Source organism: Epinephelus moara, chromosome 7 (genome assembly GCF_006386435.1).
Source record: "Epinephelus moara isolate mb chromosome 7, YSFRI_EMoa_1.0, whole genome shotgun sequence".
NCBI lineage: Eukaryota > Metazoa > Chordata > Actinopteri > Perciformes > Serranidae > Epinephelus > Epinephelus moara.
In genome coordinates this window covers 15,382,029-15,396,731 of record NC_065512.1, presented here as the reverse complement: position 1 = coordinate 15,396,731, position 14,703 = coordinate 15,382,029, and the positions used below count along the sequence as shown (strand labels likewise).

The following is a 14,703-nucleotide window of genomic DNA, read 5'->3' as shown; positions in this document are numbered from 1 at the left end:
TCTCCCTGGCAGACTGGACCCTCCTATTTGTGTGCAGCTGGACCCTTTCATTATTTACACTTGAAATGATAATGACATCATGTGTGCGCAGCTGCACTATTTGCATCCACATGGCGTTCGACTGAATGTGTGTGACAAAATAAATAGGTGGACACGGTTCCTCCTCCAGTATTTACATGCAAACTATATTCAGATGTGGAGGTTTTCTGCTTGGGTGATTTAATAACAGGGCTGAGCCGAAGAGAAAATAGATACAACGTGATAGACGAAGTCAGAGCAAAGGAAAGTTCCTGTCAGGATTTTCTAAGTCATCCTTGCTGCTGATCACATTTCAGCTCTGTGCAGCTTCTTCTGGGGTTAAAACCGTGTGACAGATTTTGTTGAGCTGGCAGCTTCAGTGCCATGACGCGCTGACGTCCCTGGGTAGGGCATCTCTCTTTGAGGCTGACTCTTTGATTCTCCACTGAGTAAAGTTGAAAAGGTTGGAGGGAGATAAATGCCAGCACTTTTGTTATTCTGTGCAGAGACGTTTCAAGAAGACGATATGATTGGCAAAAGGGGGCTGAGAAGAGCCGAGTGTAAGATTTTATTTCATCTGAACAGGTTTAACAAGCACAACTCTACCAAGCAAGCACATACACTTACAGTCATGTCAGCGATGGAACTGCTATGTATAAGAAGACCCTATTAGATAATACAAAACTTGGCCAAAACGTGATCAAGCAAGCCTAGAAGTTACAATGACACTGAATACTAATTGCTGCTTCTCTGTTCTTGGATGCCGCTCAATTCACACAGCACTGAGTCAGATGTGACTGAAACATTGATATGCAGTTCTGTGGGGTGGACATGATGGCATTTTGTTGGGTGTTTTTTAGCATGGGTGTGTCAAACTCAAACAATGCTCAGCTCACTTTGAACATCCAAATTTCCATGAATCTTTTTAGGGATGTTTTGTCTCTGATTTGACCACAGAAGTGGTAATACTGGCTATTCTTAGAATAATGGAGCAATATTTTTGCAGTCGCCCTTGACAAATTTCACCATTCAACACAGCAAATGCAAGACTATGTAAAGACATTCCCCTCTAGGTTATGAAATGTCTATGTACATCAACTCGACGTGTTTGCTGCTGCTGTTAATCCCGACAGAAGACATATTCAGTGTAGCTTGTCCAGATTTTGTCCTCGTTTGGATCATTGCTGGTGTAGGCGCAGGTGCCTGTGGAGCTGCAGGCCACCATGTGGAAGCCCACCTCTGTCAGCTTGTCAAACGCCTGCTCTAGAAAATTATACTTGAGATAGTACCGGGATGTGTATCTCTCCGGGGGCCTGTCCGGGTCCCTGCTCTCATTCAGCGTGTCCCCAAACACCTCTTTGGCCAGAGACGTCTTCCCGCAAACCGTGATGCGCGCCACTCTCCTGAACTTGGCGTCGGTTTGGATGTCCCTGCCAATGGTGTACGAGCCGCGGTATCCTATCGTGATATAGCCCGACTTTCTGGAGTCCAGGGATGGGGAGCGCATGGCCCCGCTGACCGACATGGCGCGTAAAGTCTCCATGCCGCCGGATGAGCCGCACTGCTGCGCGCCCTCCTCAGTGTCGCTCTGGCTGATCTCCTCGCTGATTGAGTTGTCCTTACTCACCCGGGGGCTGAGGCGCTTGGCGAGGTCCCGCAGCTGGAAAAAGTCAGCCTCCCTCTGCAGCCGACTTTTCTCGGGGAAGTAGTCCGGCAGCACCAAGTTCAAGTCCCGGAGATAATCTAGGATGTAGCGGAACAGGAACCCGTCTCTATCCAAGAAGAAGCGCCCTTTGCTGTCTCTCGCCAACTCCTTGGGTGACTTCTTGCTGAACATGGTCCACAGCAGCGAGTCTGGGACTGCGATGAGAGTTTTGTGCCTGGTGACATAAACCTGTCCGCCGACATTCAGCTCGATGATCTCTGAGAACGGGGAGTCACCGCCGCAGCTGGACACTCCGCGCTCTGTGTCGGCCAGTGCCATCTTCTCTGAGCCGCTGCACTGATGTGGGATCAGTGGAAACACTGAGCAACTAAGTGGCAGCGGCGTGTTTATAAAGCCTGGGCTTACCGCGTGCGTGCGTGAGTGCGCGAGCGCGACGGAGGGGTTGACTGTAAAATTAACATGTAACTATGACATGACGGTCCTGCCCAAAATATAAGCGAGCGGTCTCGTGTGTCAGTGCATGTGCAGCCTTCTCTCTCTGTCTTTGTGTGTGTGTGTGTGTGTGTGTGTGTCTTCCAGCATCACTTTGAGCAAACATCCACATCTGGTTATGAGTCATTTAGTTTTTCTCCTGCCCTGTCTGGCACAAATATAAATGTAGTTCACCTCCTGGTAATTATTTAATTAATGACATGTGTTACAGAAATCCACAAGAACACACAATATCTCTTATTGTGTGTTCTCAACAATACAGTTATTTTAGCTTTGAAGTCAAGACATGTTTGCAAAATATGGAAAGAGTGACACCTATTGCAGCTCTGATGGAAATGCAGCCATCACACACACCCTCAAACAGCCCTCTGGTGAAGTGAAAATACCAATTATCAAGGCACCCACGAAGTTAGAGGTAGGCTACAAGAGCAGAAGATAGATAGATAGATAGATAGATAGATAGATAGATAGATAGATAGACAGATAGTCCACACCTCACTGCTCTTCCAAAGTGCCAACCTCTTGTCCAATATGGTCACCACTGGCTCCAAAAAGCCAAGATGGCGCCAGCCATACTGCTGAACTCGTGTTGTGAGGTGTTAGAAAGCCTAATGGCTGTAGGGTAAAGTGATCTTCTAAACCTCTCAGTCCTGCAGCGCAGTGAGACCAGTCGCTCATTGCAGCTGCTCCTCTGTCCAGCCAAGATGTTGTGGAGAGGGTGGCTGACATTGTCCATTATGGCTTGCAGCTTATTCCATGTGCGCCCCTCCACCACCATTCCCAGTGAGTCCAGTCCCCTGCCCATCACTGAGCTGGCCTTTTTAACCACCCTGTCCAGGCGTCTGTTGTTTTGGTCTGTCATGCTGCTTCCCCAACAGACTGCAGCATAAAACAGGGCACTTGCCACCATAAAACCTGAACAGCAAATCCTTGCAAAAGCCGAAAGATCTGAGCCTCCTGAGGAAGAGGAGGTGGCTCTGCACCTTCTTGTCCAGAGCATAACTCAGACCAGAGATATTATAGTCTTTTTTTATTTTTCATTAACTTTTATTTTTTTATTTTTTTTATTTTTCAGCTCAGTCTAGTTTCAGTTAGTTCCTAGAGTGTGTTTCCTCGTTTCAGTTCAGTTTTTTTGTGGGGAAAAAAAGTTAGGCTTTAGTTTTTATTAGTTTCGATATAGTTTTAGGGTGGTGGCTTTGTCAGGGGCAAGATTTAGGAAGTTCAGAATAAATATTACAAACAAAACACTTTGTGAAGGCAGTTGCCTCAGATGTAGAAATTCAAACCTCAATAAAAATGTGCACCAATACCTCCTCATGCTTACTGTATATCCCTACCGTCATGTCCTTTAATTAGTTATCAAACTCTTTATGAATATTTCAACCATATACATGTTATGAGTTTGTTGTCTGTCCACACTATTGTACATATTGTTTCTTGTCTTTGTCATATATTTTACCGGATATTTTTCATTTTGCTTCACTTAATGTGCAGGTTTGTCACAATATAAAACAATTCTTGTTACTAGATGTGTGCAGAGTGCATTTCCCTCATTTTGCAATTCCTTTCAGATATCATGGGACCTGTGTCACATGACCTCCACATGAATTCTGTCATTGCACACCTGTTTCCAATGCATTTTACACCCTGATGAAGACTCTCTAGTCAAAACGTGCTGGTTTATCCATGTATCAAAAATGGATTTTTAACTACAGTCAGAGTGCTTCGGATGTATTTGTGGACTGCCTGCCTGCACCATGGACTTTCACACTGAGTGAGCCGGCCAATTCTTTCATCTTTATGTGATTATTTGCCTTATGCTTGAAGAACATCTGATATATATATATCTATATCTATATATATATTTTTTTTACAATTAACTACACAGGGCTTTAACCCAGTGCACCACTTCCCTATTTTTCCTCATCTTCCTTAAGCTTGTTGTGCTAACAAATATTGACCAAACTGACAAAGACTAACACTAAAGATTTCCTGTATAATTTATTTTATTTTATGTTTTAAGTATACAATATCATTTCAGCTCATTTGTTTATCTCTAAAGTTGTCTTCATTTTTATTTCAATTCAGTATTTCAGTGTTGTGAAACACCTAGTTTTAGTGAACTATAATAACCATGACTCAGACCAAAGAGGACGTTGTGTTGATGTCTGAAAGAAATTAATTCCCTGAAAACGTATTTAAGATAAACCATAACCATGACTCACCTAACCCCAAACCTCTCCTTAACTTTCACTTAACCCTAATCTTCACCAGAAACCTTAACCTTGAAATAGTTAACCTTGTGAGGTCTGGCTTTTTGTCAACAAATGGAGGATAAGTTCTCTTTACGTGACTGTGTGAACTGACAGCAGTGCTTCTTATGAACTGGGACTAAATCAGTGGTTACACTTTGTCTGTATCAGATATTTATACGCTGTTAAGGCGTTGTGAATTCATGGTCAGCGACTTTAAATCCTAGACAACCAGGACTTTAACATCTTGTGTTCCTTTGGTTAATTTAGTTCAGTTCAATTGACTAGAACTTTATTTATCCTGAAGGAAATTCTTGTGCCAGACAATGCTTCAAATTACAGCAACACGAAGTACAGTAACCACAATTTAACGTTCACAACCAGCAACAACCAGTGTGCTCCCCAGGTCAGGGTCAATGATTGGGCCCAGTTATAGAACAATAGAGTATCTGGAGTTTGGAAATGGTTTGATAAATAAAACAAATGGATTGGCATATATATGTTTTATATATATGTTTTAAATCAACATAGACTTCTAAAATCTTAATATTGTATACTTAAGACTTTTTAAAGTAAAAAAAAAAACATCCTTATGAAAACAATATATCTTCATTAATTTGCTCCCAGATCTCTCTCACTGTCATAAAATTCCCACCATGTTGAAGAGACACTGTTGGTCACATCCTCATGTGCGTTACATCACTAGAAAGTCCAAGATGTCCTTTGTACAGTTCATCAGGACTCAAATAGACTGCATGCATGGTGTTAAAATTAGAGCCCTCAGTGTCATGTCCCCTACAGAGGACTAATTTTAAACATGCTTGGTCTTTACTTGAATATGTCTATTTTGTGCTACATTTTACCTCTATTTAATTACAGGTCAGTACTTTTTACTCCATTACAATTATTTGACACTTAAAGTTACTTTTTACAAACTGGTGCATAAAAATTCATCAGGATGCAGTAATTAATTGCTGGTAGAGGCCCCTCAGTTCCCCCGTTTCATATGTATCCCCCTCCAATGTTAAGACATAACATAAACCCTCATTAACTGACCACAGTATTTCCACTTCCACTTAAATAAAGGACCTGAGAACTTCATTAACCACTGAAAGTTGGTCAGAGTTGTTCCTCCTGTGTCTACGTGCAAACATTAATGGGTCTAGATCTGAGTTTAGCAGCCTACAGGGTCTGCAGTCATCACAAACTTTTAGGACCCCACAGCTGGGGTCAAAGCTGGTATTTAGTAATTATTACTTTCCCAGCTGTTTAAAAATGTGACATCTTCATTGTCATGTGATTGTCTGTGAGTGCTTGGAGACTCATTTCCCAATTCGATGTGGTGATGGCCAGTCATTGTGAAAGTTCCCACTTCTCATCATGGTGAGTTTTAGCCACTCTGGAAATTTGGCCAGTCAGTGCTCAGATTGTGTTGTTGCGTATAAAAGGTGGCAGCACTTGGATGCTTTATCACTTGAAGACATTGTTGAGCTACAACAATGCTACGCAAGGTATTTCTATTGTCATTCATACTTAGATATTTTCCATAGATTGCATTATTTTTTCAGCATTTCACTGTTTGAGATAATCCTCAGGCAGCTTTTGGAGAGTATTTTGTGTTTAAAGACGAATAGATGCTGCATATTTGAGCCTGATTACATCCTGAACAACTGTGCTGTCTCTGGGGATGTTTGCATCTGACTGACCCTGTTTCACCTTTCCAGGGTATTACAGAGAGCTTTGGAGCTGCCATCCATGCCCTTAACATCACCCAGCTGACAGATGGTGTGATTAACAGGAGCAAAAGGATGATGCTGGACAACCTGGGCGTTGGGCTGTTAGGAACCAGGACAGCTGTCTTTAACAAGGCTCTCACGTACAGCCAGGTATGGCAAACTGCTCGACTGGAGTGGTGTGTACCTACTAAAACATGGCATATGACAACAGATTTGATTTAAAACACTAAGAAGATGGCTTATATTTTATTCAAAATTTGTCCTAGTAATATTTGTCCCCATTTTTTATTTATTTGGCCTCATCAGAAGTTGTCTGTGTTGATCAGAAACTCAGGCACTGTCTTCTACAGAACAAAACCTCTAATTAACTGTTGTGTACTGTGATTAATTTCCCTTTCTATGGGATGTTGACACTATAAGTCTGCTTCCTTAGTCCAATTAGCTGATACAATCCCTTTTATGCTGCTATTTGTCCATCATTTTTGTTTGTTGAGCTCACATCCATATTTAATTGCAAACTTGTCCTTGCCTGATTGCAGTTGTTCACATCTCATGAGCGGAGCAGTGTTTGGGGTAGATCAGAGATAACTCTTCCTCCCCATTATGCAGCATTTGTCAACGGCATCGCGGTAAGCTCGGTCAAATAAGTGCATTATGATATAAAGTAAACATAAGCATGATATGGTGGTGATTTGACCTGTGGTTATCCGCTCTGTCACATTGTTTAGGTTCACTCCATGGACTTTGACGACACTTGGCACCCTGCTACTCATCCCTCAGGCGCTGTGCTACCGGCCCTGCTGGCTCTGGCAGAGACGCTGCCCAGTCAGCCCTCTGGTCTCGACCTGCTGCTGGCCTTTAACGTTGGCATCGAGGTGCAGGGTAGACTCATGAGGTTCTCCAGAGAGGCCTACAACATCCCAGAGAGGTGAGGTATTTTGTCATATTAACCAACATCACACTGTTGAGTGTTCAAGGGTTGATTCACCCAGATTGCTAAAAGAACAACACCTACCTCAGGTGGTATTTGGGGGGCTGGAGCCTATCCCAGCTGACATTTGGTGAGAGGTCGGGTACACCCTGGACAGGTCACCAGACTATCACAGGGCTGACACATAGAGACAGACAACCATTCACACTCACAGACAATTTTAGAGTCATCAGTTAATCTAGCCTGCATGTCTTTGGACTGTGGGAGGAAGCCGGAGTACACGGAGAAAACCCACGCTGACACGGGGGAGAACATGTAAACTCCGCACAAGGAGACTCCCCCACCCTGGGGTTCGAACCAGGAACCCTCGTGGTGTGAGGCAACAATGTTAACCACTGCATCCAATATTTTCTTGACAAATCAATTAATCATTCAGCTTATAAAATGTCAGAAAGTAGTGAAAAATGTCCATCACAAATTCTGTTAAAGAAATACTTCACCCACAAAATGACCATTTGTATATCAGTTAAACACCCTGTGTTACCTTGACTTTGTTAATTTCTCCCACGATTCTACAGTGACCAAAGAATCCAAAAACTCTTCATGAAACTACTTGATGAATTAAAGTCATCGGGGTTCCTCGTGCAACATTAGCCAAACTATATTAAAACATCCGTTTACAAACTCCCACACAACTCATGCAGTAATCTAAGTTTCATTTATCCAGTCTTATGCTCTGTAGTCTGTACTCCCCAAACACACAGCTTTTTCCGATGAGGAACTAAAACTGACACTTATCCGTGCTCTCTTCAAAGCCAGACTCCATTGAGAAAAACTGTAATTTTCAGAAACTTTGATGTGTGAAACAGTCAGTTTCGATTTAACAAAGTCACACAATAACACAAACTAACTGATTGAGGCAGTGGTAGACCAGCAGCTCCTGTGTTCAGCAAGGTAAAATTACTGTTTTTTAAAAATGAAGTCTGGCTTTGAAGAGCGCAAAGATAAATTTTACTTTAAGCTAAATGGTACTGTTTTTGCAAAAAATGCATGTGTTTGGGAAGTGCTGATGAGCATACAATGATAAATGAGACTTGAATTATACTGCACCAGTTGTGGGACAGTTTATACACCAATGTTTTAGGTGTAGTTCTGCTGTTGTTAACAGCAGACCCCTATGACTTCAGTTCATCAAGACTCATCAACACTCCAATTTGAGAGACTGAAAACAATAAATGTTTAGCATTTATGTTGGAAAAGTTACTCTCACATTTTGATTCTGAAAATAGCTGCCAATTAATTTTCCGTCAATCAGCTAATAAATAAATCAACATCAATCATCTGGCTCAAATCATCATCAGTTCAGTCGTTAAACTCAGTTAGATCTGAATGTTCTCTTCATCTTTCCTTCTCTTTCCCACACTCAGATTCCACCCTCCCAGTGTTGTTGGCGTGATGGGCAGTGCCGCAGCCTCAGCTAAGCTCCTGGGTCTGTCCCCCGCACAGTGCAGTCATGCTCTGGCTGTCGCAGCCTCCTCCGCTGGGGCTCCCTTAGCCAACGCCGCCACACAAACCAAACCTCTCCATATTGGTAATGCTGCTCAGAGAGGCCTGGAGGCCGCTCGGCTGGCCCAGATGGGACTGGAGGGGAATCCGGCAATCCTGGATCTGAACTCTGGGTTTGGCGTTTACTACAAAGACTACAGTCCTTCACCCATGGAAGTTTCTCCTTCTGCTGACTTTAAATGGATTCTGGAAGACCAGGATGTGGCCATCAAGCGCATCCCTGCTCACCTGGGGATGCACTGGGTTGTGGATGCGGCGCTGGCAGCCCGTGAAAAGCTTGAAAACACACTGGGGCACTTTGACCTCAGCCAGATCAGACATGTCACACTTCGAGTGCCTCCATCTAAGTACGTTGACTGCCCCTTACCTGCCACAGAGCACCAAGCGAGGCACTCATTCCAGTTCAACGCCTCTTCCGCCCTGCTGGATAACAAAGTGACAGTTTCTTCTTTCAGTGATGCTCAGATTAACCAGCCTGCTCTGAAGGAGCTCTTGTCCAAAGTGGAGGTGGAGACCCCGAAAGATAATCAGCCCAGCTTTGACAAGATGTACTGTGAGGTGGAGATAGAAACAGAGCAGGGGCAGAGTTTTACAGCCAGGTGTGATACCTTTTATGGCCACTGGAGGAAGCCGCTCAGTCAGGAGGACCTGGTGGAGAAGTTTTGCATGAACGCTTCCTCAGTGTTGTGCTCAGAGGGAGTGGAGGGTGTGATTGATGTGATAGGAAACATTGAGAGAGTGAGAAGGTGCTCAGTCTTGGGTTCATATCTGAGAATGACAAGTGGTCAACAGGAGCAGTTATACAGCACACAGAGAGTGTGATTATACAGTGTGTGATGAGGCCGGTGTAGTGAGTGTGTTATATGTGTGTGATGTCAAATAATACTTTAACTTTTCCACAAGAATCATAATGTAAATATTTATTCATCCTTTTTCTTTCATGGACTAAGAAATAAAGGAACTGAAAAGTGAACTTCTTTGTTTTATTGCATTGTTTGTACTTCACCACAGCTGCTGTTGATTTTCTAAAATGTGATTAACATTGCCGACACGATGCTGATCGAATGCATCACAACATAATCCAGTAAAACTGAGTCAAACAGAAATTTCTGCAAAATAAATCAGACCATGTTGTGCACATTACTTGTACAAACGTGTATATTTTAAGAGCATCTGAACGTGCTTTTGATGAAGGAGTTACTGTGACACAAGCTCTCTAAAACGACAGCCCCCCATTCTTTTCTGTTTGGGTATTAGTGCAATTAAGCGAGTTTCAACACGTCCTTCACCATCGCTCCAATCCCATCAAATATCTCATGTATGGGAGCGTTGCACATGAATGCAGACGTGGTGACCAGCTTGTTCTTCTCGTCCACGTGGCTCTCGCCGACGCCCTTACTCACGTGCTTGCAGCCCAGCTGGTTGATGGCCGCTGCAGTGTCGGTAGTGTCGGGATACCTGAGAGAGAGAGAGAAGAAAAAGAAGCATTGCACAATATTTAACTGCTTTAAAGGATTCAGAGGTTTATATGTCACACACACAAACAATATGTGTAGTGAAAAGACGTGTCATGCTCTTTAGAAAAGACAAGTGTCACAGTTCTAGGTTTTACTATACTGTAAAATCAAATACTCTCAAATTCCAGGCTACAAGTTTGATTAATTTATTTGAACATACCTAGAAAGAAAACACAGGGAAAAATAAATTAAAGGTTTAATCATTGTGCAGGGGAGGTCAGAAGCCAAAAATGGCATATGAAGATACCTCCCCCTGTTCAATAACTACAATCCTATATAAAAAGAATAAGATAAAAACAAAGATTGCATAATTGAACAAGAGTTCCAGTGTAAGCAGTAATACAAAAATGTTAGAATATTCACAAGCTAAAATGCATTACAATTTATAGGAGCCATCCATGGAGTGAAGCGTGTGTAGGTTGCTAATTTGTCCAGTAGGGGTCACTGTACTGTCATGGGTGTCTGCTAATGTAGGTAGGAACCATTCACTGAGGGACTGGTGTTGCTAGACTGAGGAAAACATCAAGTCAGATGTACGCTGCTCAATGTAATGGTGAAAGTTTGTACCTTTGAATGGTTTATGGACACAGATTCATTAAAGACTACAGTGGTGACAAATAAAGTATGCATCAAAGAAGAAGGAGTGTTTTCACCTGATGAGTAGCAGTCGGTTAGCGTTTCAATTAGTAAGTATCCTGTCAATGCAGCCCCTCAGTGGCTTTAAGTTTAGGCTTAGTCGCTGTACAAATGATTCAACAAAGTGTTAAGAGTACTTTCACATTAGAGTCCTTTTCAGATGTTTTTAAATAATAATATAAGTGTTGATTGTAGAGATGGAAGTAGTTTGCTCCAAAGAGATGATCCTTTGTATTTCAATAAATATTGATTAAGGAAAGTCCACGGAAGATAAAAGTCCGTAAGAGTGCTTTGTGGAATATGAGTGAATGTCTGAGGAAGACTTTAAAAGGTTGTGCAAAACCCTGGCAAGTCATGAGTAAGATGTACATATTTACACATGAATACACAAATCTGGTATAAGTTCCAATTAAAAGTTGATAAAAGTTGATATTTTGCAAAGAGAGAAGACGACTTGAAACTAGCGATTAAGACTATAAACTCATGAGGAAAATGTTTACTGAGGTAATTATAAATCAAGTAAGAAGTTGGGTCTTCTTCCCATAGCCTTCTATACAATCAGATGGAGCCGCCCTCTGCTGGTCATTAGAAAGAATGCGCTTTAGGCACTTCTGCATTGGCATCACTTTTCAGACCCAGAGATAACCCCTTGACTGTAACACTGTATATTGTGTTCTTTATTACACATATTCTGCCGCCTACATTACCCACAATGCATCTAGTCAGTCTTATAGTAGTATCATCCTTAAGTTTCTAGCCTGAAGCAGAGATGAGGAGCGGGCTACACAGGTTTTGTAAGCTCATTTCTTTTTAACTCCACACCCATTAATTTTCAGTCATCATTTTCAAACTTGACGTCAATTTGTCAGACTTCACACAGCTCCCTCTGGAGCCACAAAGGGTTTTAAACAACTGCTTTCACATATGCAGCTGTACTCCCCAATACTAACTTTGATGTGTAAAATCAGTGGAGTTCCCTTTTGCTATAAATTTGGGGTGCTCAGGCCAGTTAGACTCACTTCTCATCCTTCTCGATACCGACAGTGACCTCACAGCCGGGAAACACCTTGGCAGCCAGGACAGGTGAGATGCAGCAGAGACCGATGGGTTTCCCCTCGCCATGAAATGCCTGCAGCGTGGCCTTGACCTCGTCATTAACAGAGCAGTCCTTCCCCTGCACTGCCCATGTGCAGAGGTTCTTCGCTGCCCCAAAACCACCTATGAGACATTGCAAAAATTTGATTATTCAGGTCATGGAGAGATGTTTTCAGTCATGAATATTAACTGGTAAACTTAAGTCTCATGGGGCTTTAAATCAGGATGGACACAATCTTTTATTAAATTGAGTGCCTCCAGGACTTTGCAGTGTATCAACAAAGCAACACAGCATGATGAGATCCTGGTGGTAAGGGAGCAGGCTATCGTGTTGTAGTGAACAAACCTGGGAATATAATGGCATCGTGGTCTTTGACACTGAGCTTAGACAGGTCCTGGATGTTTCCACGGGCCAGCCTTGCACTCTCCACCAACACGTTTCTCTTCTCCTCAGACGGTTGGCCTTTCAGGTGATTCACCACGTGCATCTGGTCGATGTTTGGGGCAAACATGTTGACCTGCAGTGAAAAAGCAAAGGCGACGACTGGTTATAGTTTTTTTTAATTAGCAATTAATTGAAAGAAATGTCCATCACAATAAGTACATGAAATCCAACATGATGTTTGCTACTTGTTTGTTTGGTCAGACCAACATTTTCTAGTCTAAAGATATTCAATTTACTATTACCTAAAAGTGAAACAAGGAGGATAGTAAAAAGACTGAAACTTTGGCTGACACACACTTTATTTTTTTGTCTAACTTGGACTGCTGAAGCCTCATAATGGCTTTTGTTTTCCCATCAATGCTGCTTGTCCAACCCAGTGGAGTCCTCAGCACCAAACATAACTGTATTTCCATTTGCTGCAATAAATGATTAAATCTATGACGAGTGTTCCTGGCTGAAACGGCTTTATTCAGTGATTTTACCAGTTTAATTCACCTGGTCCGTTTGTTTAGAGAGGAAGGGACCTCTGTGGATGATATGGCTCCTGGTACACACCTCCTGAACAATGAACACTGAAGGAATTCTAACCAGGAGAAGTTTCAGCTGGTTGCAATCTGCAGTCCTCACTGCTAGATGCCCCTAAAGCCCCTTTTAAAAAGTTATACACAATTTGTGTAACTTCAGCGACCAGAGTCAGAGTGCATCAACAATGTGAATCACAGTCTGAGCTACATGACCTGACCCCAAACCCTGCAGCATGTGTATTAACTTTATGTAGTCACAAACAATAAAAATAATGAAAGAGCAAACATGTTGCACTCTATCAGGCCACACAGGAAGCTCCTGATAACAAAGTGATGTATATAAATGTGCATATATCTCAAATAAAACACACAGCACAGTCAATGCAATACTTGCAGATCAAACCAGTCTCAACGAACTTACACTTGCACCTCCTCTGCTCAGGTGGACCAGAACAGCGGAGGCCTCGTGGATCTCACTGCCATCATAAACCCCGCAGCCCGCCAGCACCACGGCCACGCGCTTACCCATCTGTGTCGTGTAGTAACTTTTATTGACTGTCTGGACGGTCCTGAATGTCAGCAAGTTACGACCACAGTGGTGCAGCAGGGTGAGCATGGCGGACTGTCAGCGGAGAGGACGCCCCCTTCTTCTACGTCTTCTTCCTCTGCGCTAACAAGCTAACGGTTGGTCGGCGCCATCTTGTGTCTGAACCTGAGCACTGCTGCAACAAGTGGAACACTGAAAGGGCTCTTAACGTCTGTTTTGTTCGTATTAACAAGTCAAAATTGTTCTTCTTAACTATAGACGGTAGAAATAAAGATAAAAAAATATATAAAAATAAAGTAAAAATGTCTTAACAAGTAAAAATATAACGCGTTAAGACGACGGAAAACACCCTGTTAACAAGTACATTTCTAACGTCTTTTAACCAGAGCGATGGATAAGAACATTTAAATAAAGTAAATAATAAATAGTAAATAATAATAATAACAATAATAATAGTAAATAATTAATCTTATTTGTTACCTTTTGTCCTTATCTATCACTCTGCTTTTAACGTTTAATATTGGGTGCAACCATTTCACCAGTTTCGGAGGGGGAGCTGATTAATAGTATTCGGTTTACATTGTATTCACAAAAGAGTCCACTAGATGGCAGAATTAAATTAGAGTACATAGGGCATAATGTTTACTCATCTATTGCATCTATTCTGAATATGTGTTAGTGATTTGCCTTAATTCTCTCATGTTTTTTTTCTACTACTTTACTTATTAATTACTGATTTAAATATTGCTTTCTTTTCTTCTCTAATTTATTTTCATTATATATATATAATTATTATTATTATGACTATCATTATTATTATTATTATTTTTATTATTATTTATTATATATCTAGTAATTGATTCAATATAATCTTGTCCAAGTTAATCCTAGGGTATTGCTCTCAAAAGTGACACTATATTTTATTTTCTGCATTCATTGATTTCTTTTTAATATTTAATTTTGTATAAATCTATTTCCACATGCATTCATATTTATTTATTTATTTATTCATTCAGTTATTTAATTTTTTAAACTGTTTTATGCATTTATTGATTTCCTTTTATATTTAATTTGTATTAATTTATTTCCACATGCATTCATATTTATTTATCTATATTTTTAAACTTATTTTCTGGATTTATTGATTTCTTTTTCTATTCAATTTTGTATTAATTTATTTCCACATGTATTAACATTTATATATATATATATATATATATATATATATATATATATATATATACATATATATATTTATTTATTTATTTATGTGTTTAT

General features: G+C 41.2%; 3 protein-coding genes across 4 annotated transcripts; 1 reads left to right on the top strand and 2 right to left on the bottom strand.

The window, feature by feature from the left end:
- Window positions 1–556: 556 nt before the first annotated feature.
- Window positions 557–2,222, bottom strand: kctd12.1 (potassium channel tetramerisation domain containing 12.1). The gene has a single exon (XM_050048863.1). It carries the CDS (start codon window positions 2,000–2,002, stop codon window positions 1,139–1,141), a length of 864 nt encoding a protein of 287 aa, XP_049904820.1. The 5' UTR covers window positions 2,003–2,222; the 3' UTR covers window positions 557–1,138.
- Window positions 2,223–3,828: 1,606 nt separating this feature from the next.
- Window positions 3,829–9,634, top strand: acod1 (aconitate decarboxylase 1). 2 transcript variants are annotated; one of them, XM_050049143.1, is made up of 5 exons: window positions 3,829–3,950; window positions 6,153–6,314; window positions 6,704–6,793; window positions 6,893–7,092; window positions 8,523–9,634. In XM_050049143.1, the coding sequence occupies exons 2-5, from the start codon at window positions 6,237–6,239 to the stop codon at window positions 9,481–9,483; spliced, it is 1,329 nt and encodes a 442-aa protein (XP_049905100.1). In that variant the 5' UTR covers window positions 3,829–3,950; window positions 6,153–6,236; the 3' UTR covers window positions 9,484–9,634. The 2 variants fall into 2 exon arrangements, with proteins under 2 accessions (XP_049905100.1, XP_049905099.1); XM_050049142.1 differs by lacking the exon at window positions 3,829–3,950 and adding an exon at window positions 5,827–5,939.
- zgc:162944 (uncharacterized protein LOC569993 homolog) lies at window positions 9,631–13,543 on the bottom strand. Its single transcript, XM_050049144.1, has 4 exons — window positions 13,300–13,543; window positions 12,256–12,427; window positions 11,834–12,032; window positions 9,631–10,119 (listed from the first exon to the last, which is right to left on the bottom strand). Exons 1-4 carry the CDS (start codon window positions 13,492–13,494, stop codon window positions 9,924–9,926), a joined length of 762 nt encoding a protein of 253 aa, XP_049905101.1. The 5' UTR covers window positions 13,495–13,543; the 3' UTR covers window positions 9,631–9,923.
- Between the last annotated feature and the right edge of the window lie 1,160 nt (window positions 13,544–14,703).

Excerpts from the sequence above, each read along its gene's own strand:
- kctd12.1 (XM_050048863.1), bottom strand. The coding sequence starts at position 2,002 with ATGGCACTGGCCGACACAGAGCGCGGAGTGTCCAGCTGCGGCGGTGAC.
- acod1 (XM_050049142.1), top strand. Across the intron at positions 6,794-6,892 it reads CATTTGTCAACGGCATCGCG|GTTCACTCCATGGACTTTGA; the intron begins GTAAGCTCGGTC and ends CACATTGTTTAG. Across the intron at positions 7,093-8,522 it reads GCCTACAACATCCCAGAGAG|ATTCCACCCTCCCAGTGTTG; the intron begins GTGAGGTATTTT and ends TCCCACACTCAG.
- zgc:162944 (XM_050049144.1), bottom strand. The coding sequence starts at position 13,494 with ATGCTCACCCTGCTGCACCACTGTGGTCGTAACTTGCTGACATTCAGG. Across the intron at positions 12,428-13,299 it reads TGAGCAGAGGAGGTGCAAGT|GTCAACATGTTTGCCCCAAA; the intron begins GTAAGTTCGTTG and ends TTTTCACTGCAG. Across the intron at positions 12,033-12,255 it reads CGATGCCATTATATTCCCAG|GTGGTTTTGGGGCAGCGAAG; the intron begins GTTTGTTCACTA and ends AATGTCTCATAG.